The sequence below is a fragment of the Dermacentor variabilis genome, chromosome 1 (genome assembly GCF_050947875.1).
Source record: "Dermacentor variabilis isolate Ectoservices chromosome 1, ASM5094787v1, whole genome shotgun sequence".
Classification (NCBI taxonomy): domain Eukaryota; kingdom Metazoa; phylum Arthropoda; class Arachnida; order Ixodida; family Ixodidae; genus Dermacentor; species Dermacentor variabilis.
The window spans coordinates 19,805,629-19,829,030 of NC_134568.1; the positions used below are offsets into that span (position 1 = coordinate 19,805,629).

The 23,402-nt window shown below is 47.3% G+C and overlaps 1 protein-coding gene across 1 annotated transcript in view; it reads right to left on the reverse strand.

Annotated features, from left to right (window-relative positions):
- LOC142590171 (uncharacterized) overlaps positions 1-23,402 on the reverse strand; it is a 59,585-nt gene that overhangs the window by 16,524 nt on the left and 19,659 nt on the right. Inside the window, exon 3 of the mRNA XM_075702464.1 lies at positions 2,505-2,634. Coding sequence (XP_075558579.1) covers positions 2,505-2,634 — 130 coding nt within the window. The remainder of the gene's footprint in view (positions 1-2,504; positions 2,635-23,402) is intronic.

Sequence of the window (23,402 nt, forward strand, 5' to 3'; positions counted from 1 at the left end):
AGGCAGGGTGGTCAACCAGACGAACACCCGGTGTGCTAACCCACAGGGGGGGGAGGGGTAAGGAAAGGGGGGACACATTTCTTTCTAAGGACAGTGATGAAGTGGCTCATGCGCAAACTGTCCTGGCGCCGCTGGTAATGTGCCTCCTTACACACAATAAGTGCACGGTTTCCACGGGACACGTTGGGGCTATCTCCCATGTTGTCAAGGCGAGTGACCATCGACTACTTACCGTCGATGTTGTAAGTCCAGTCGGTTATTGACCTGTGCTGCGCGTTCCGTTGGTAATGCCACGCGGGGTGAGAAATTATGCAAATAATGTAGCTATTGCTGTTGGACACTTGCAGCTGTGGCAAAACACTTGGAATTATTGTTTTTTAAAACAAAGTTTGGAGGAAGCAAAGTACTCATTTGTAAACGCGCTGCTTGAAATGTTTCGTTCTGAATAAAGACACACTATGCTTGCTGGTATAGGACGAACGGAATACTCGAGGTAATACTGGTGCAGGACACAAACCCACCATACTCGAAACGGCATCTTGACTTCCACGAACGTTGTCAGCTTAACTGTTAAAGTACTTACAACATGTATGATGCATCCGTATGCAGTTTGATATATACGTTCTCCATTTGCCACAGTCGCAGAATCCTAAGAATAATTTTGGAATAAAAATTTTGCTCCATGGAACAATTTTTCTATAAATAAATCAGGTTAAACCATAAAACGGACACTGTGCGGATGGTTTCTGCAATGCTGATGCAAAGCAGCGCTAATTTTAGCAAATTTCCCCTTTGTACCCGGTGGTTGTCATACAGCATCGCCGCGGAGAATAAAGTTTTCACGCTAATTACATTCACGACCCATGGATCCTGGTTATCTATGAGAAAGATATCGCATTTTAGGTAGTACTTGAAATTATGGACTTAATTACTTGCTCTTGACACAAAAGAGATTTTTGTCACTTAGCCATGTGTTAACTTGAATAATTCAGAACGAGAGGATGAATTCGAATGAGTTGCCGACCAACGAAGATGGAGTTCATAAAGATTTCTTTGCAAGTGACGCTAAGTTTGCTACTGCTATACCACTCGCAGTTGTCTATCTGAGAATTCGTTGAAAGATCAAGTTTATTGTGAGAACAGCATGGAAAAAAAATATGAGTCACTTTAGCATAGGCCATAGATGGTGGAGGTTAATGTTTGCGCGCTCCAGAGAGCCATCAAATTACTCGACATTTTCATTCGAATGCACTATTGCTTGTTAATATTTAGTATTATTCTGATGGGGCACACCTTTGCAATTTTATAATAGCACACGGACGTCTACCGGACTGCAATCAGCGCTGTATGACAAAGTGAATCAGTGAAATACCAAAAACGCACGCGCGTAAGTGAGAAATGTCGCCCAGAGCAAGTGCCCTCTGTCAGGCTTTCGTGCGTGACAGATTCTTCCCATAACACCTTCCACTGTTATTTTTTCCCTTTTCATTTTTGTGGTGAAGTCTTACACTGATACATGCTTAAAGTCACGTCTAGTTGTGTAGTCGTTGAACAGGGGCGAAGTACAGACAAGCGTATTGACGTTACTTTTACCATTTACTTCTAGCCCTCTCAATGTAAATAAAGAAGAAAGGGCAAAATGGGATCAAAGTGGGCGGTATGGGCTGGTCAGGGTGCTGCATCTTCTTTACACAAGCATTGTAACTTGCCAACTTTTAGGTACGTGACTCGCATGTGCTGTGGGCCTAGCGTTTGACCTACCTCTCAATGACACGCAGAAGTACGGCAGGCTACACTTAAAGGAATTTTTGCGGTGGGATTATTAACTACAGGGAAGGCGTATATACCGCAAAAAGGCAGGATTACGCAATACATTCCTTGACATTTCGATATACTTCATGTTCTCTAATGATATATCAGCGGCTCAGCAATTCCATAATTTACGGCTACCTAATTTTCTTCTTATGTCCTTTTAAACGTTTGGTGGACGCAAAAATATAAAAAATGCAAAAACTGAATTCTGGGGTTTTTATGTAGTAAAACCACGATCTCATTATGATGTGCGCTGTAGTGTGGCAGTACGGATGAATTTCGACCGCTTTACTTGCTACCTGAATACCCAAGCTACATTACCTTGGTAAATTTAGACATCCTCTGTTTCATTTTTTGCGCATTCCTTTAGATGAGTATGTTGATCCTCGCTATCTTCATATATTCCATAAGGGGGAGTGAGTAACCAGGTAACCAACCTGAAAGACTTCCTTCACCTGTGATATAATTGCAACATGCTGCCTAAATCTTTTTCACTGTGTCCATTACTATTACGTATGCTAATGGCAACTCCGCCAGACGAATGCTTCAAACTTCTATGAAATGGCTGTTTCAAGCATCAGTGCTAGCACTATACAGAAAAATAAAGATTACAAGCATAATTGTTCCACGGGTAGCATTCCCTGTCGTGTTTGAGTTGCTTTGCAATGAAACTTTTCTAAATGTAGGCTTACGTGGCGCCATCTTCTAAAATTGGTGTTGATTCCTCCATGCCAGCGCGGCTTGTGCTGGACCTTTCATGATCGGTGCTGCTGCTGCTGGACCTCAGAAGCAGGTAAGTAGTGCTTGCATTGTCAATGACACCTGTATGGCATAAAAGTACTGCAAATGTGTTCATTCGCCGCTGTGCAAGGACAATTTATATGAAGTGAATATTTCATTCTGATAGATGGTGCGAGGCGAATAGAATTTAGCGGTACGTGAACCCTATTGATGTGCTTCCGTACGCAGCGCTTTTTGTTTCTGAAACTCGGTCTTAAATACACCCAAGAACTTCGCGGCCTTGAGGGAGCCGAGCACGACCAAGATGGCGCAATGTTGAATTCTGAAGATTATTCGGACGGAATACAATATGTCGGTGTCTTCTGCGTGCAACCCTTGACCCAATATATTTAGCTGGGTGATCTACTATAAGCGCATTAGATACGTCATTACCTTCTTGCTTATTGCTCAACTATTTCGAGCAGTCAACATAACACGTTGAGGGAGTGGGCAAATAAATGTGAGTTGACGCATTCCGACCGAGCGATTATACTTTTGTTGTTTGGAGCCTGCCCAGAACATATTCACCTCTTATGGTACATACATGTGTCATCCAACGACGCACTTGTCTTCGAGAAACGTAAAGCGCGAGAGTTTCAAAAGGCCAAAGAATATGGCAGAATTCTCCGGATAATAATCTACGTTAGTGCAATGAGCATTAAAACAACAAAGCTTTTATTGTAATATGTATAATATATATATGTATAATGTGTATATTGTAATAATTAATAGTGGTTATCGCATTATCACACCCACCCGGCACAGTTTACACCTTCAAAAACCCCAGAGAAAAAATTTATAAACGCACCTTCCCAACCGCAAAAATTCGAGTTTTAGCATCTCTGACTTAGAATGAACTACAATTCTGTTGCATAGGCGTATATTTGGGGCGCTCATATTTGTTGTCCAACATTCTTACTTTTATAAATAGCGCCGCCAAAGTCGCAACGTGCATCAGTCACAGTTATGAAGAAGGAGGAGCAGGAGGAGGATGAAACAGAAGGAAAGAAAAGTAGGGAGTTGAACCAGTCAGGTCCGGTTTGGTACCCTATACAGGGGAAGAGGGTCAAGAGTAGAAAGGAGGTTAAACAGATGCGGGGAAAACAGAAATCGCTTGAGGAATCGAGAGAATGGTAATCACCTTAGAAAAAAAATTACCGACGATTACGTTACTTCCTAATGCGAAATTTGAGCGCAGCAAATAAGCTGTTTCACCTTTTCGATAGATTGAGGCAAAGAAATCGAGCAACACATGTATGCGCTATCACAGAATTTTTTTTTTATTTTTCACACGTATTCCTTTAACAAAGACTCCACTAACAGTTCTTGACAGTCATGAAGGAAGCTTTGTGGTCGGAGAAATAGACTGATATATGTTCGACTTGGTACACCAATGCTTGATTCTCAAAGACGAGATCTATACAAGTGCCTCGCGAGGTTGTCACAGCCGTGGGACGCGTTACGAGCGAGAGGAACGGGATGTTCTCCCGCATAAGTGTTAGGAAATTGCTGTTTGTCTTTATGTCAAGCCGCCACCGATCTGGCTCTCTGATTGCCACCGCACAGGGCGAACGGCAGCGGCAATTTCGGCTCGGGCGGTGCACATATACAGATCCGCCGCCACCGATCTGGCTCTCTGATTGCCACCGCACAGGGGTTGCATTGGAGGAGGAGCGAAGAAAGGAATTAAGTTCGAGCCGGCGCTTTGACAACCGGAGACTCGCAGGAAGAGGGGGGAGGGGGGCGGCGTGTACACCCAGCGGCAAACGATGGGGGCAGAAGCGCGCGCAGCAAGCGGACAACACGATAAAGGGAGGAGGGAAGAGATAGCAGCGACTGACTGATGCCGCTGACGCCGATAGTGAGTCAACCCCAGCTGCGGAGTTGGTTTCAGGGACAACGCCGCCGATGCCGACACAAACAATATGATACCCTCGCTTCCGCAGCGCTAAGATCCAGGTCTAGCCGTGGGAAGGTGGTCACGTATTCGTCGACGTGCCGGGGCCTACGTGAAATAACCGGCGCGTCGGCAACTGAATAGCACCCTATCCGCCACACAAGAACAGGGGGGGGGGACCCTTTCCTCCTCTTTCTGCATGGCGGCGACGGTGTTCTATGCAGTCACGTTATCTTGACTCTAGCGGCGTCAGCGGCATCCAGCGGTATCAGTCGGTCGCTGCTAGCGCTGGGGGGATGAAAGGGGGGCGGAGCTGGTTACGAGGCCGACGACAACGCCGACGACGACGCGAAACCCAGGAACGGACGCCAAAGAGCTGCGCTCTAAAAAAGTACATCACGTATGGAGGGCCGGTTTCTCAGCATGACGTAGGTTTTATTGTTACCCAAGCGTTATAATTTTGATGTAGTGGCACACTGAGCGGAAATCGCTGGCTACTATGATTGTTAACCTGTTAACGCGAATAAAGTTTATGAAACATTTAGAAGCCTATAATTTGGTTAGTAGGTAAATATTTATGGTAACAGAACGCGAAGAACTATACAACAATTTTGTGTCTGTTTGCATTACATTTTCATTAAATTTCTAATGGTTATGCTGCCGTTGTTGCTTGGCTTCCTTGGCTCAAGAGAGAGAGCAAACAATAAATTATAGGTAAGGAGGTTAACCAGGACTGAGCCCGGTTGGCTACCCTATACTGGGGAAAGGGAAAACGGGTCAGAAGGATTAAATGGGGAAGAGAAATTCCACTGGAGATATCATTCGGTCCCTAAGTCCGGATCACAGACGCTCACTCAATCCGGTAGCTTTCAAATATCGCAGCAGCGCTTTTGTGGCCTTTTGTAGCTACGATATGCGAGGCCATGGTCTCATGGTCTTGTTCAAGTTGAACGATTTTCTATCTAACTGATTGAGATCTGTTCAGAGGTCATGTCTTTTATTTTAAAAGGATGGCCAGAAGCACAGTGTATGTTCTATAGTGGCATAAATGAACCATGAGCTTCAGTATAAACTATTTCGGGCGGGCCTAAATTGTATGCTGTTTCTTCTGCATTCGGCCGCCGCGCGATATGTCGGCTAATAATAACATGCTATGCGTGGGCAATTCTCACGCTGTTCTGAAGACATGACAGTACCGTTTCGACCCTCCGTATAGGCATCTGAAACGCCGCCCTGACCTGCAGGTCGAACTGTGCATTGGCATGCAAACATTTCTGTGTCTACTAAATCTGACCGCTTCAAGGGAAAAATATTGTGGCGGTAGCACGACGAACCCACCAAGATTTCCTTTGGAAAATAAAGTTGTATAGCAATCGTCGCGCACTGATTGAAATTATGAGTTGTTAAATGATCAAGGCATCCATTTTAGTAGGGGTCTCTGCTTGTGACACCACAACCTAGGAGCGAGCCCCCGCAGTTCACCGATAAGAGAATTCACTCAGAAACTCCAACTGCCTAGCTTTGGTATCAACCTGCCATGTATTCACATCAACACAAATTTCTTACTATGGGCAGTGATGAGGTGGTTCATGTATGAAAACGACTTGGTGGCGCTGGTAACGTGCCTGCTTATACGCAATAAATGCACTGCTGCTACGACGGACGTAGGGGCTATCTCCCGTGTTCGTGGTAAATGCGAGTGACCATCGCCTACGTACCGCCGACGTTGTAAGCCTCGCGCGTTATTGGCCTGTGCTGTGTGTTCCACTGGTAATGCCAGGCGTCGTCAGAAATGCTGCAAATTGTAAAGGTATTCTTGTTAGACACATCTGTCACAAAATAAAGTTGAAACGATGTTTTAAATAAAGAACGTTCGGAAAACGCGCACTATTGTTTCGTAAACACGTTAATTGCAATGTTTCGTTCTGACTAAAAGACAGTTTTTTGGCTGGCATAGGACAAACGGCGCAAGGCGCAATGTCTGTTGCAGGGCACTCATCCAGTATAGTGGAAAGGGCACCTACCTTGACTTGCACAAACACTGTCAGCTTAACAGCTAGAGTACTTACTATGAGTATGATTCCTATCATATGCAGCGGGGTATATAAACTGCGCACTCCTCTTGCCATGGTGAAAGAGTCCTAACAATAATTTGGGAATAAAATATTTTGCTCCATGGTACAATAATATGCAATAGCAAACAGGTCGAAGGATAAAAATGACGCTGCGTAGATGGTTTCTGTAGTTGTGATGCAAGCCAGCGCTCATACTAGAAAAATAACCCTTTGTACCCGCTTCTTGTGCTTCTGTATCGACGCGGTGAATGTAGCGTGTTCACGATAATTACAATTATGAGTCCAGCATCTTCGAGTTATGAGGAACATATCCTATTTTAGATATTTGGAAAAATGGACCTAAATCACTGGCCCTATATACAAAACATAGCCAAGTCTTAGTTTTCAAGAATTCAGACCGAAAAGAGGCATTCCAACGAATTGAGGTTCAACGAGGATGGAGTTCATAAATATTTCTCTGCAAGCGATACTATGCTTGCGTCTACTATGCCACTCGCAGCTGCTTATCCGAGATTTTCTTGAAGGAGCAAGTTTTTTGTGAGAACAGCATGAAAAAATATGACAGCCACATTAACATAGGCCAAAGTGGGTGAAGGCAAAACTCTGTGCGCTCAAGAGACATCAATCGAATTACTTGACATTCTCATTCGAATGCATTGCTACTTCCTATTACTTGTTTTTTCCCACTGAAGGCAATAGGATCGAGCGCCCCAATTAGGGCTACTTTATAAAACTGCCTTCGCCCTAATTAAGACCAAAGATCGTGGGTTCGCCTTCCAGCAAAGGTTGTTAGTTCGAGTGCCCGAATTAACGCTATATTAATTACCTGCGCTTTGTCTGGCATGATTAGCGGAGGCGATGTGGCAGCGACTTGGAAGAAGGTGGCGTCTTCTGTACAATTACAACGCGACCTTGAAACATATCTAAGGCTTTCGGCTTAAAAATGTCCGATGATAGATGCAATGCACAGCACAAGCGTAGCTGGAAAGCGACACGCTACTGCAATTGCTCACGAATAGATAAGGGTACTGCAGAATACCATTACTTTCCACTTCTTTATCGCTGTAGTATAATGTCGCTCAAGTTTGCTCTAATGAAAACGATTTGGAGCCCTGTATTCTAAATTTCATTGTTAATAGAACCCTTAAATAAACAAAAATGGGCTCACCGACCAAACTACTCCGAGCGGGAAATCGGTCAGCTTGCGCGACAGCGCGTATTTTATTTAATACCTATTGGTGGCGCTTAGGCAACACAGGCAAACGGACCAGCAATCCTTTTAAAGCAACCTATGTCTTTTCCTCCACGGGACTTATGTTTGCTAAAAATAAAGTGTTTAGCGGGAACTACCCACTTGGTGAGAGTTTTCTTTTGTGTGGCAAATTACAGTATTTTTGAGCACTTTGACGTGTCATCCAGAAAGTACTACCGTGAGCAATAAGAGCAGGATCAGAGGAGCGCATGTCAGATAGCCTCGAACCGTGCTATGGGCTATACGCGGGGGCCACCGTCGGAAACAAAGTGGAAAGGTGAACACTGTTCTAATAAATGTTGGCCCTCCACCGTGCGTCTATATATAGAATGTGTAGAACATCGAACATTGCCAGGGCACATTGATAAAGCGGTTTGATATTGCGGTTACTGATAACTTGAGTCACCGAAGCGTGGCCAATGACAGGGGAGTTCCAAAGCGCGAGACACACGGTCCGATTAGGTGTCCGATCCGGCGTCCGACGCACCGGAAAGGCAGCCGGAATCGAGGTGTTTTGACGTGCCGAAGCGCCGGATTGGACGTCCGCCGTGCGACAAACCTGGCAAATTTCCATCGTCCGACGCGTCCGACAACTGCACTTTCGTTTGGCCACAGCCAATGACAGCTCGGCTGGCATGCGACGTTCTGTGACGTTCCCTCCACCTTGGCGGCGCTGGCTGGCCAGTTTCTAGCAGTCTTTTTTTCCTTGCCTGCTGCAGTTTGTTTCGGACACGAAATAGTTACCAGTTCAGCAAAATTATCTCGAACGTGTGCCTGGTATGCAAAGCAGCGCCTAGCACACTAGCACTAAGCTACTTGCGAGATCGGGAGCCGCGACGCGAAGGCATTTCGCGGGCAGACCGCACACACCGACCGTCGGAGCGAGGCTGCTCGCTTCGCTTGCACGTTTGTCCTTCGCAACGACTGCGTCGAGTAAACCAATTGTATTTAATTACGGGCGACCTAAGCGTCCATTGCTAATTGTTTTGGCAGAAATATGCGCTCTTCGACGAGCTCGGGCTGGACCGCAAGCGCCGTCGTCCGCAGCGTCCGCCTAGCTAGGTCTACCGGCCCTATCCCTGGCAGTTAGCGGAGCCGTCAGTGGACAACGCGCGGTCGTCAAGTGTTCTGTCACTCGCAGGGGCATAATTTTATCGACAGTGTTCGCAGCGAAGCAGTGTTCTGCAGAGTTGTTTATATTGCGTTTCTCGACGCGGATATGAAATCAAGTCGTGGGGCTTGATCTGGGCGGCGCTTACGAGCCGCTAGATCTTTCGGATGCATGCACCGTGTGTCCAGAATCGTATGCCGCACGCCGGATCGGACGCCGAATCGTACCGTGTGTCCCCTGCCTAATGCGTAAGCATTCTAGAGCTACTTCGCTGGGAAATCTGTCGGTCTGCCTGTGACGCGTCACACGATGCGCTCCATAAGGTATGCATCAAGTCCTACGGGGTGTATCTGAAAATACCTCATGCTAAAGGCAGGAACGGGCGCCTTAGAGCTGCACTCAAAAAAAAAAATACCAAAAGCATGAAAGAAAAAGCATGACCAGCTGTAAGTCAGTGTGACGCGTAACCGTCTTAACGGCTGACGGCGGCCAATGAAATGCCGTCTGCTATCGTTTTCGAAAAAAAAATCGGGCTTAGTGGGAGTGCTAACAGTTAGCGCAAGAGCGTCTTCCTGCCCCTTCATTTTGGGACAGCGCTATCCGCGTATCGCTCTAGTTCGGTTTCGAGGATATTTGCAACCCATTCGCATATTCCCGCTCATATTGCTCACGATAGTACTCACCAATTCAGCAAATCAAGCTAGGTAGTGCGCTTAAAACTTACAAAATCCTACGTTCTTCGCGCCAGAACCGGAACCTGATAAAACACATGCCACAATGGAAACTGCATGTAGGCTTTCACCACCGGGGCTTCCGTAACGAGCACGTAAATGCAGGTAAGCACGAGCCTTTCTGCAGTGCGCTTTTATCGAAATACGGCGGTTGCATTCGTAATTGCACCCGGGACTTAGAGCTACACCACCTAATGGCTAGTGTACAGTGCAATAACCATACACAAGCGAAAAATATTTTATTCGTTGAATAAATTCGTTTTGCGTTGTGATAAGTTTTATCCCGAACGCTCAACAACTGACTTGGCGCTGTACATGACATTATTTCCGCACAGCCCCTGCATTGATGTGTCTATACCTAAGAAAGTCCCCAATTTAGAAACTCAAGTTGGCCGTCAACAAAGGCCTGGTATAGGTGGGAACAAATGTACAGATGTAGAAGCCTATTACCCGGGTCATGTCTAAGGGTAACAGTATTTAATGAAAAATTGACAAGCGGAGAAGCTCACGTTGGGTCGGCGCCAAAAGAAGAAGCACCCTGGTTGTCACGGTTTGCGCTTGGCGTTGCTTCGTCTGTGAAGCTGAACACTGGAGGCGCATATTCGTTGCTTCTTTCTTCAGCCATGCCTGATGTTACGATGCCAACGAACTGGCGTGTATTCACGAATACGCGATGTTGAAGCTCCGCGCATGCGCACTCAATGTCCAAATCGAACGGAAGCAAATAAAGCTTTCGCAGCTCGGGATTTCGAATAAATTGACAGCGCATATATGAAAAAATCGAGACGATAGGGTGCACCACTAGGTTGATCCTAAAGTACAAATTTTTGAATGATAGCAGAGGCACCCCGATTACCCGTGCAATCTTTTCTGTAAATCAGCTACCAAACTAACCGTCACTTCAAAAAAAAAGTTAGCGTTCATATGAAGACAATATTGCTATTTTCATGCTCGTGTCAAAATGAAGTGCACAGCTTGCAGGGCAGAAATAGTTGCTCGTTTAACGACTCGTTAAAGTATTGTCGGTATACAAGTTAAGTTAGCCCGAACAAGCGTACAATTATCAGATGTGGCAATTGTGATTCGCAGGCTCTGTTCAAATCAAACACATAGTTGGTATCGCCTGACGGGGGACGCTCATTTTGTTCTGTTATCCAGAAATTGCAGTGCTGCCTTGTCACTTCTTAGAAATAAAGAACTGCAAATGCTTCCCGCTTTCCGCGCTTCTTCGGTGACGAACGCTCTTGCATCGCGCATAGCCGCCAAGGTAAATATACCTGGTAGCGAAGCTTCCATAGGAGCCCATACGTTCAAAACATGGCGGTCCATCGGCGGTCCATGTGGCTTAGCGCCATCTGTATGTGGTGGGAACACTTCCGGCGGAAGAAAAAATAATGTGACGCCATGTCCATTAAAAGCAGAAGTGACGTCATTTTGTTTTCGAAGGCGCGAAATTTGTTTTGTTGTTCTTCCTTTGGAGCTATATATTCAAATGCCCCGCCATTCGACTTGATGGGCGTTTCGAGTTTTCAGCGTGGAAAGCCATGCAGGAAAAGGCCAGCCGTACGGTTGTCGAAATCGCATCCCTGCACAGAACATACTTTTTTTTGGAGTCCGACGAAAGCTTTAGGCGTAGAGTGCCGATCCTATTGCTGGATGCCAAGCCCGTCGGGCAGCGCAGTCGCACGAAAACAACTATACAATTATCTGGCGGTCGTAACTCACTACTTTTGACTGAACAGATAAAGAAGCAATGAAGCTACCCGAGTGACCAAATTCAGACAAACTTCGACAAGCAAGAAAGCACAAACTGTGAGGGGGGCGTATTTCAACAGGTGATACGAGTGCGCCTTTCTGCCCATTTCAAGACATGCATTGCATTGCGAGTGATAGTGGCGTCAACGCCCCCTGTAGCGATGGGCGCTGAAAAGAAATGCACTTATTAATAATAATAAAATTAAACTTGCATTTTGTTAACTCGTCACGAATATATAAAATTGACTAGGAACTTTATTTTCGTTGAATGAATCTAACTGTGTCTCGTTTGAATTAAAAAACGCGTTTTTCCTTCCCAATGTTTGTTCCCTCCAAACCTAGTCGCGCTTCAATCGCTGCTCCCATAACCCCCCATGCTGATGTCGGTGACAATCTGTACTGAACCGCTTTTCGCCCGAAGCTTCGCGACCTATTTGAATCGACCTTGTAGCCGCTGCTCAGTCAGTGTTCGAGCACTAGGGAAAGTTTCGCGTCCAGGTCATTGATTGGGGCGTTTCATGCCGACCAAGACGAGCGCAGTAGTCGTTAAATGTAATATGCTACTTATCACTGCCAACTTTATAGATGTGTCGCACAACATTTAATCAAATATGGTATGCAACAAACCAAGGGCGACCGCTTTATCGTGCTGCAAATATGATGCCATCGGATGACGGAGCCGCCAACAGAAACAAGCCAAGTCTGTTGCCGAGCCACTTTTCGCTTTGCTTTGGCCGTCTGCGCACTCAAACCTACTTTTCACGCCGTCGTTTGAACCACAAGTAGTACAGGTTTAATTTACTCGAACTTTCAGAGCATCATGAAATTGGTGGCGGTGTAAAAGAATTCTCGCCGCATAAAACACAAATGAATTGAGAGGGCAAATCGAGGTGAGCTTGGACGTCGATCGTTTGAAGTTTGTTGTACATCGCGCTGGCTGAGGGCGTGCCATTTCTATGCGCAGCAGCTACCCGATGCTGCATTAGAAATACACTCTAGTGAGCATCCACACGTGATTTGAACACGCTTAAGGCTCAGACCATGCTTGTTTACTTCCATCCGGTGCATGCGCTCAAAAAGCTCACTAATAAAGTGATTTTCATTTGTGGAATATTTCATGTCGGCAGTCATGTCTGTTTTTATTGCGTAACGAACACTAAAAAGTACACGGCAGGTACGATATGTCGCGATCACAAAAAGTCGCGTTCCCAAGACGGCGGCTTGTAGTTTGCTTCCGGCGCACTAGGAAAAGTCACGCTGGTGACATCACGAGCGAAAAGCGAGCAGACTTTCATTTATATCTTGTAGGCGTGGCTTTGGCCAAGAAAACAGTTAGGCAGATGGCTAAAAGAACTGCGTTGTACTCACGAAAGATATTTCGCATTAAAATACAGGGACGCCCTTCCATCCTAGGCTCCTTTCTCGCGTTACCGTAAGTGCTGCGGGCACTGTAGACGACGGAATTCCCGCACGCATCGATCATAAGTTAAACGCCTATTTTGTGTTCAGAAAGATGCGCACTCGGAGCGCGATTATCAAGAAATAGAACAGCACAGTGAAAGTAGTTGCGACGCTTTAAACTGGAATGTCTGTCTACATGCTATTTTTCCAGCCCGAATAAGAGCCGGACTCACGGCACTGACATAGCATCTAAGCCACATGCAGGGTTAAGCTTTCCCCCATCATTCGAAAGTATCAGTGGCTGTTTGGGTATTTCCGAGGATTCTCGTCGCACGCGACAGAAACGACGCATCGCGTTGTTAGCATATGTAAGTCCTCTTGGCGAAGCACGTGACCCGATGCATTTTGAAGGCCAGCCGAACGTTATCAAACTCTACTGCATAGGTTGCAGACCAAAAACTAGTCCCCTTGGTCTTCTCTGGTTACTGCAACGCTCCTAAATGTAAATTGAAAACGGGGTCCTAACGCGCAGACAGGATACAGTTACAGGAAGGCAGCAACCATTTTTTTTTTGCCCCGAGAGAAGTCGATGTACGCACTAGCACAGGTATGTAAACGCAAGTCGCAGCTTCTGTCATACTACACCCATGTGGACCGTTTGGGAAAACACGAGAGAAGAGATTTTTTTTTACCAGAGAGTCTTGGTCTACAAAAGTCTGTTCGTATCCTGCGAGAGTAATATATATGCGGATCCCACCTTTTGCAGTAGAACACATTCATGAATTGTAGCGTAAATTGACACAAACAGAGACTAGAAGCAGACAGGACGAGCGCTAGAAGCTGCATCGTGATGTCCTGAGCTTCAGGTTGATTCACGATCTTCGACTGTGGTTAAAGAAGGAAGAAGTCTTGAAAAATGCGCATGCGTGGATTTGTTCGGACAGTGAAACAAGCTGTTTTTATTCCACAGAGTTTCCTAGAATGCACTAGACGTAACCCTTGAGCCACCATGGGAAGGATGGGTTGTACATGGATTTGTCTGGTCATCGTGCTTTTTGATCCAGACGATGTTGTGAATTCGTTTATTACGCTTCATATGCATTCATTACACTCTTTAAAAAAAGGGAGCCAAAAAGGAGCAACTAGCCGTTTTCTTCCTTCAGGCTGGTGAGTTCCTCCTTCACATGCACTTTACATGTCGCGCCATCTTCTGGCAACCAAAAGGGGAAGAACGTTTCTCCCTTGCCGGCGTATTTTACGTCACCGCCGCCAGTGACCCCAACATTGGATACAATAATTTCTTTTCGACGGAAAGTAATGCTAAGCAGCATAACCTAAGGCCTAAACCATTCACGAGAAGCGACCACCCGTGTCAAAGCTCTAGCTCGAACGGGAGCTGCGATAAAAGAATATTTGGACTTAAAGGAGCCCCTGGCTGCTGACACACAGCGAGAAAAGCCCGTACCCAGGCATCTTGGCCCACACACCGCGGATATCAGCCAGCCTTTCTCGCTTTATGCGTGAAAGTAGGATGAGGAGAAGGTTAAGCTATACAAATGTACGCATTTGCGGCCGTTTTGAAGCGCCCCATCCGCGACTTCTTTAAGCAAAATACGCTTGGTCGCGCCGTTGCCACGTAGCTGGGCGGTGTGAGCGCATCACCGCCGCCAGCGACGCCGTATAATCCACAGCTAGAACACAAACCGTGCCGCCAGAGCCAGGAGGCACATGAGCGCAGCATGTAATCAGATATACATCAATCAGTATATCCATCGTCACTTGGGTGCCGGTTCGGCAGCGTCTCCGCCCACCAGCAGCGGCTTCTGCGTGATGCATCGTGTAGAGCGCACGACAGGAATCACCGATCGATAATGGAAGATTTATTTCCTAACAGGCGGGGTACACGCAAACGTACAAACAAAAAGTGTCCACAAAATAAATTTGAAAAAAGCTTTTACAAATTGCTGACTTCCGCGTTGCAGCTTTGCACATACGGCTATCGGCTTCTGTGAAGAAAAGAAGACACTTTCGAAGATAATATGCAGAGGAACAATTGAAACTACGAAGTACGAAAAGCCTAATGAAAAGCACGAGGGCACGCGGCAAACTGACGTGCCCAGACGTGAACGGGAGACCAAGCTTATATGGGACACACATGGTGACGGTAGCGCTGTGCACTGTGTCGAGTGCTGGGATTCCAGAAAGCTGCTGGGCACTGTAGAACTGGAACGTCGGTACGAAGCCAAACCTCTTTCTCTCTAGTAGAAATCCCAGCTAGCACGCCGCAGACACAGTTTTGCAGCGGAGGCGCTCGAAGAGAGACGGCATACTGCATAGTTGGAGCTATCCTTACCGATCACTTGCGACGGTTACGCTTCAGCAAGGGTCACACCTTTTTTTCTGAGAGCGCTGAGTTTGTTAGCTATAGTAGAACGGTTTAAGGCGCACTTGGAGTAAATAGGGGCTCGAGCGGCGCCGCTCGAATTGCGTGCTGGCCCGCACTACCCCGTAGTCCCGTGCGCATATTCGTCGAATTTTTGTAGGGTCCAAAAATAACGCAGCTCTTAACACAGTCTACGTTGGCTGATCGCGGTACAAATAAAAACGCAGTCGCCGGGCTGGTATTTCGCAAAGCGTCGTCGAAGATTCTGACGTCAGCTGTCCGTCCTTGGCTGGTGCTTGATGCTAGGCGGGCAAGTTGCGATTCTGCGGCGTGCTGCAGAACGTTGTCGGCGGTGAAAGCTGCTGTTGGGTTCCGACCGTGAACTAGCTCGAACAGTGTGATATGCATTGTTACTTGCACTGTGGTGTTGTAAGCGAAGGCTACGTACGGGAGGGGTGGTATCCCATTTCTTGTGTTCGACGTCCACGCATATCCCATTCGGCATTATCAAGTGACCTCCAGCTGTTTATATAGAGAAGCACGTCGAGGTTGGTTGTTCATGGTCTTGCGTTACAGTTATTTCGCGACGTCGGTTCATGGTTGCATCGCATTGTCCCGCTATTACGTGGCGTTGTCTGGTCTTCTTCAGGTGGCGTATCTTTTCCTTCGGAACGTCGTCGAAATGGCAGTATGCCGTTGCTTCATTATGGACGTTGATCTTGCGTTGGCGGTGCAGGATATTCAGTACTTCAACGAACAGCATCCGCACCTCCACCGTTTGCCGCTTTTAGTTTTTTGCAAATTGGCTCACAGACCGGCCACGGATTGGGCCAGTGTACTGTAGCGCTGTAGTGACAGGTTGGGCATTGGCAACAGCGATTGGGAAAATCGTCGGGGTCTCTAATGAGTTGCAGGCAAACAGACAGCGATTGGACCGCTGTCCGGCGACGTCGGCGTCGACACCGAAAACGTTCACAAATCTCCACAACTGCAGATAGGAACACACCACCTTCCGTCAGAATGATTGCCGCATCAAATCATAGTGCCACGAATACAGATACAAGGATAGCAACTAAAGCGGAAAGGCTCACCCGTCCTGAAGAATGACCTGAGCTACCGACGGTACAACTCACTGCTAAGTTAACTAACAATGCACCAACTTTGATGACATCGACGGCTTCGGCACCTGTAAGCGACTCGAGCTGATCAGGTCACCAACATTCTGTGGTCGCTCATGAATGTCATTCGCGTTATACTTACCAACATGAAATCTTCGTCTGCGCAAAGCGCGCTACAGGTGCTATAGGCAGTAGTATATAGTAGTATAGTTCAGTACTTGCAGCTCTTGGTTGAAATCATGGCTCTCCAGAAGCTGTTGTTCCGTGATGAAGTCTAGAACGTGTCAATATTTCAGTGGAACACCAGAGGACTTAAGTCATGCATGTCGGACTTTCGACAGTTTGTGTTCATGAATCAGTTCCCCGTGATAATCTGCGAGCCCCTTTCACATAACATCAGACTGTCCGGGTATGAGTGTTTCATGTCCGCCACTTACGGAGAATGCAGCAAGGTAATCGTATTCATACGACGTGATCTTACGTATGTCCATCATGCAGTGCCACCGGATCAAGAAAAGCAGCACGTATGTCTGACAGTGAACAAAAGCAAGCTCACATTCACAGTAGTTGGAGCGCATATTTCGCCCTCAAGTCGGGTGGACCGCGAGCGGTTACGGCGACTCACGACAGCGACTCCGGTGCCTTTGGGAATGACTGGAGATTTTAGTGCTCACCACCACCTCTGGGGAAGTCCTAAAATAAGTTCGAGAGGCAGAAGATTAGTGTCATTTGCCTCCGAACAAGAACTGTGCTTGTTAGATGATAGAAGTCCCATCTTTCTGCGTGGAACTGTCTACTGTAGCTGCCTGGACCACATCTTTATTTCACGCTCCTTTACTAGAAAGGTCAGGTGGTTTCCGGATATTGAAACGCGGGGCATTGACCACCTACCCACTCATCTTACGATTGAAGGATTGATGGACACCAAGTTAGCCGGCGTCACGCAATATATCGACTGGCCAATGTTCAAATCAGTTGTCGAAGACGGCTGTCGTGATGACTTGTCCTCTCGCCTAGAGGACATCATAAAGGGTGCCCTAGAGGTTGCCACACATTCGCTTCCGAGAACGTATACACGCACCGAATACGACAATGAGCTGGAGAAGCTTCGTGCAATTCGTCTCCGTGCAGAGCGAAGACACAGGCGCACGAAATTTGTGCTTGACGTGAGGTTGTCCTGAACAACTCAAAAGAAAATTCAGTGTCGCAAGGACAAACTCTCATCGCAAAGATGGATGTTATTCTGCGAGTCTTTGGACCCACGAAAACCTTCGTCTCACATATGGACAACTGTTCGTGGTCTCCGTGGAACCCCTCAGCACCGTCACCCATTTAAGTCTTTGGCGTTTCACCAACAATGCAGCAAGATTGACGTCGCTGAAGATTGCTGCAGGAGGATAGCTGGTGAAACAAGCCCCACTAAAACATCGACGCCTTACCACTCAGCGATATGACGTGACCCCCTCATGGACAGTCCTTTCTCTATGCACGAACTCGAAGCTACATTTGCCTTGCAAAAGCGTTCATCCTCACCAGGACCCGGCGGTATAACCTACCGTGCCCTCTGTAATCTTGGCGAAGAGGCTCGGAAAGTGCTCCTGCTCTTGTTCAACAGCTCCTGGCAGACAGGTACAGTTCCCCAGGAATGGAAGACCAGTCGCCTAATTCCGCTGCTCAAGCCTGGCTATTCGCCTGTAGACGTTGCATCATACCGACCAATTGCGCTTGCCGGTTGCATCGGAAAACTAATGCAGGGGATGATTCCAACATGGCTAGAAGGGTACCTCGTACATTACTAGGTATATCCAGATGCAGTAGCCGGTTTCAGGCGTGGCCGTTCTAAGATAGACGTTATCGACTTGGTGACGTACGTCGAGCACCAGAAGTCCTGCAAAAGATTATCTGCGGCCCTGTTTCTGGATGTTAAAGGAGCGCATGATAACGTAACGCATGAAGCGATTTTCAGTGCGTTAGAGGCAGTAGGACTTGACGGCAAGGTATATTTCTGGATAAGTAGCTATCTACATAAGAGATCATTCTTCATACTTACCGAAGATGGCCCGACCTCCCAGCATTACAGTAACCGTGGCGTGCCTCAGTGCGGAGTACTTAGCCCAACGCTCTTCAGTCTAACACTCGTTGGACTCGCCGTCATCCTGCCAAGCACCGTTAGGCTCTCCATCTATGCCGACGACATTCGCATTCTGACGTCCGTTGTGACGAGACATCAGCTACGCGCGCGGTTTCAGAAGGCAGCCACTTTAACATCATCCTACCTTCTAGAACAAGGACTCGATATATCATGTGCAAAGTGTGCATTGGTGGTACAGGGTCCCCTTTATTGGATTCCGGCGGTACAGCCTACCGGTCATGTCCTACACCTGCAGAACTAACCTCAATATAATCGAAAGCATCCAAACCCAAGCCCCCAAGATATGCCTTGGTCTACCGCGGGGTGCGTCAACGACGAAAGTTATTGCAGTCGCTCAAGATTCCACTCTTAGAACGCACATTACCATTGAAACAATGCGTGTTGCCATAGGTCGCTTCACCCGGAACCCTACACACCATCTCGCAAGTCTCCCAGTAGATAGGCCCCACACGACATTCAGTGTCACTGTCTTCGCGCACCGTGCCTCTCTCAGGTCACGTTACGCGCCTGCGGGAAGACTTTCCATTCCTCCATGGTGTGCGCGCCCCACTCAAGTAAACCTTACAATCGTAGGAGTTCAGAAGAAGTCGGACTTGCGTCATCAGCACACAAGCAACTAACTTTACTTGTACGAGAAATACAGCGATTGCACACACGTCTATACTGATGGATCAACTACATCAACCAGTTCCGGTGGGGCTGTAGCTATACAAACAATGAGAATAGATCAGCGGTTCAAGACTTCCCATGTCACTACATCTACAGCTGCAGAGCTCGCGGCTCTCCGCGACGCGTTTCATGCGATAAATGCTTAAAGTCCTAGAAAAGGGGCAGTCTTCTGCAATTGAAGGCCGGCCTCGCAATGTGTGCAGTCATTTCTCCGACATTAAACTCGCGATCAGCTAGCGTGCGAAATCGTGTAACTTGTCCATCACTTAAGAAAGGCAATGATATCTCTTTTCAATGAATACTAGGTCATTGCGTTATCATAGGAAATGACGACGCGGATAAGGCAGCTCGGATGTCAAACTAAGAAGACCGCTGCGTCCCCATTCCTCTCTCAAAGACCGACGCCGTGAGACAACTTCGCAATCAAGCGCTCACGATCTCCTTAGCAGAGTGGAATACCGCACATACAAGGCACACAAGACTGCACAGACTAAAGTCGTCACTGTAACTGAGGCCTCCGGCCGGTCTGCACCGACGCGAAGCTTCTCTTCTGTGTCGGTTGTGGCTTGAAGTACCTTCACGAATGCCTACGCATCACTAATTAGAATGACTGATAGTCCTAAATGTGATGTTTGCGGATGCGACGAGAACACTGACCACTTATTGTGCCATTGTCCTCAATTCCAAGTACAAAGTCAATATTTGCCCAACACATTGAGGAAAATGGATGAACGTCATCTGAGTGAAGAGTACTAGAGCACGGTCCCCACCTATCATCGGCTAAGAAGGCAGTGAAGGCACTTTTGTGCTTCCCCAGAACGTCTGGTTTGCGCGAGCGGCTTTAACTCAAGTACTGTCCGTACACGTCTCTACACCTTCTCTCTCCCTTCTCTCTTCCCCTTCTCCCTTCCCGCAGCGTAGGGTAACCAACAAGACTCATGAAAGGTTAACATCCCTGCCTTCCTACATTCCTCTCTCTCTCTTCGCGACGGCCTTCGCCGGCTTGCTAATAAATCTGGCGTGAAGCTATTACTTCAAACCACGCACGGGGAAACAAGTTTTCTTCTGAGACATGTCCGGGTCGACGTGAAGACGGTTTATCTCTTTTGTAAAGATCGCGATATTCTCGTTCGGTACCTGCACACGGGTTTCAAGCAGAACTTCGGCTCACTCCTTGCGCACGACGCTAGTGAATGCTTGTACGAAGACGCTTCGAAACAGCTCCCACAGTTTAAGGCTGAACTTTTGGTTCTGGAACCACGTCCAGGCGGTGTCTTTGAATGAGATATAGTCATGCCGTAGCTCATTCTCACAGTTTCAATTATTAAACGTATTGCGTAGGTTTCCAGCCAGCTTTCCGGATCTTCATATGATGATCCACGGAAGATTGGTGGCTCCCTTTGTTTTTTGCATAACAATCGTTGTAGGCGAGATGGGGGCTTTCAGTGCGACTCGTCACACGGCCATGGTATTCCTAGTTTTCTCGGGCACACGTCCGTACTCTTCCGGTAGTTGTAGCCTGCGGCTAGGTCGCTGACCCATGGCGACGTTTACACAGTTTTCACGGCTTGCAGGGTGTATCCGGAAACAAAGAAGCTCGTGTACGAGATGTCACGTTGTAGTGGCAGTGAAGAACACAAAGAACCGTGTGCCCCGAAATACTCTTTACTACGTGAACCCACAAAGCAAGTTGCACTCGGACAGAAAAATAAAAATTATGGGGTTTTACGTGCCAAAACCACTTTCTGATTATGAGGCAGGCTGTAGTGGAAGACTCCGGGAATTTCGGCCACTTGGGGTTCTTTAACGTGCACCTAAATCTAAATACACAGGTGTTTTCGCATTTCGCCCCCATTAATATGCGGCCGCCGTGGCCGGGATTCGACCCCGCGACCTCGTGCTCAGCAGCCCAACACCATAGCCACTGAGCAACCACGGCGGGTGGACAGAAAAATAGTTCCGGGCACAAGCGTCGATTACCCAAGAAGTGATTTACGGCTAACGAACGTCGCATGATTCATCGAAGATTTTGTGACTTCTTCCGTGCAAGTAGGCGAAGTTCTCTGGCAGCGTCCGACCTCACCAAAGGTGTTGGACGCGTCTTGGTATCTTCGTGGGCACACCGGGCAGCCTTGTCAGCTAGGTTATTGCCGACGATGCCACAGTGAGCGGAAATCCACTGAAATATAATGTGGTGTCCTCCTTCCAGAGCATGGTGGTGCACTTCCCTGATATCAGATGTCATCTGCTCGTAAGTTCTGTGACGTAATGAAGACTTGATGCTTTGAAAGGCAGCCTTAGAGTCACAAAATACGACCCATTTCTCTGTTGGCTCTTCGGTGACATAATTCACAGCGGCATGGAGAGCTGCAAGTTCTGCCGATGTAGATGTAGTCGTGTGCGACAATTTGAATTTAACTGTCACGTTCTTGGCTGGAACGACGAAGGCGGCAGTTGAGCTGGTAGGTGAGGTCGGACCATCGGTATATATATGAATGTGGTCATGATACATCTTGTGCAGTAATAGGAGCATAAGTTGCTTCAGAGCCGGCGCTGGATGATTGGACTTTTTTGTAATTCCAGGAATAGCAAAATTCACTTGAGGCTGTCGCAGACACCATAGGGGAGAGGAAGGCTTCGCCGCCGGTGTAAAAGATGCCGGTATGCACTCTTGATGAGCGCTAATCACTCGTGCAAAGGTCGCTTGAGGTCTCTCGGCTCGTAGGGAAGCCAAATGATTGTCGGGGATCCTTGACCGATGGCGAATGTGCGCTCTGAGAGAGTCGACAGCTACATGTGTCTGGATTAAATGGTCTCCCGCGATGGCGATTGTTGCTGCTGTTGAGGTGCACCGAGGCAGCCCGAAACACGTGCGTAGGGCTTGACCTTGCATGCTCCCCAAGGCGCGAAAGTTCTTGCATGCATTTGACAACACTGGTAGGCTATAACGTAGGAGTCCGAGGAACAAAACCCTGTACAGCTGCAACATAGAATGGACTGGTGTACCCCAGTTTTTCCCGCAGAGAAATTTGAAGACCTGAGCAATGGCGACTAACTTCTTCAGGTAGACGCAGTGAGGGCTCCACGAGAGGTTGCGGTCAATGATGGCGCCCAGAAAGCGATGCGTCTTAACATAGGATACAGCTTGACCATTGATGGAAACAGGATACAATGACATTTGTTTGCGCGTAAAACCAAGTAATGCGCACCTTTCAGTAGACACACTGAGGCCTTGTTCTCGGAGATAAGACGCCGTCATGGTTGCCCCCCGCTAAAGCCTGGCTCTTAGCTGAGGGCGAGTCACCGCAGAGGTCCAGATGCAAATGTCGTCGGCGTATATTGAGACGTGAACTGTCTGCGGTAGGTAATCCGCTAGTCCTACCAGGACGAGGTTGAACAAAATAGGGCTCAAGACTCCACCCTTCGGCACACCACTGGCAGATGTAATGGTCTGAAGTCTGAAGTCTTCGGTCTGTAAGAAAAAATGCCTCTCAGGCAAATAGTCCCGAATCCATTTATATATCCGGCCACCAACTCTAACAGCCTCAAGTGACTTCAGTATGGCCTCATGAGCGACGTTGTTGTATGCTCCTTTTATATCTAGAGAAAGTGCGGCAGATAGGCACTTGAGGCTTTTTTGATTTTCGACCCATGTTACGATGTCAGTGACTTTGTCGATGGACGTGCGACCTCGAAGAAAGCCTGTCATGGCGTCCGGATAGATGTTGAATCGTTCTAGGTACCATTCCAAGCGAGCAAGAATCACTCTTTTCATCACATTGCCGACGCAGCTCGAAAGCGCAATCGGACGATATGATGAGATCTCAAGCGGAGACTTTCCAGGATTCAGAATGGTGATCATCATCATTTACTGGACCCTTAAGGACCCTTTACAAGGTATTACATAAGGGGGGGAGTCATAGTTATACATAAGTCAAAGATGTTACATCAAGAATGAATTGAAATAATGCAGGTTAAGTAATGCAGCAAAACAAAATAGGAGTACAGGCAACTTCAAATGCAACAACACTTGGAATGAAAAGAGAAGTCGTTCAATTGTAGTTTCCAAAATGTGAAAGCAACCGCTCTTTAAATTCTTCAGAATCTTGCTCCCTGACAATTGCATCTGGGAGTGCATTCCATTCCTGGATTGCTGTGGGTAAAAATGATTTATTGAAGGCAGCAGTTGATCCATACAGGCGCTGTAAACTGAGTGAATTGAACAGGCGTCGTGACGAACGTGCTGGTGGTAGAAGAAGTGATTCG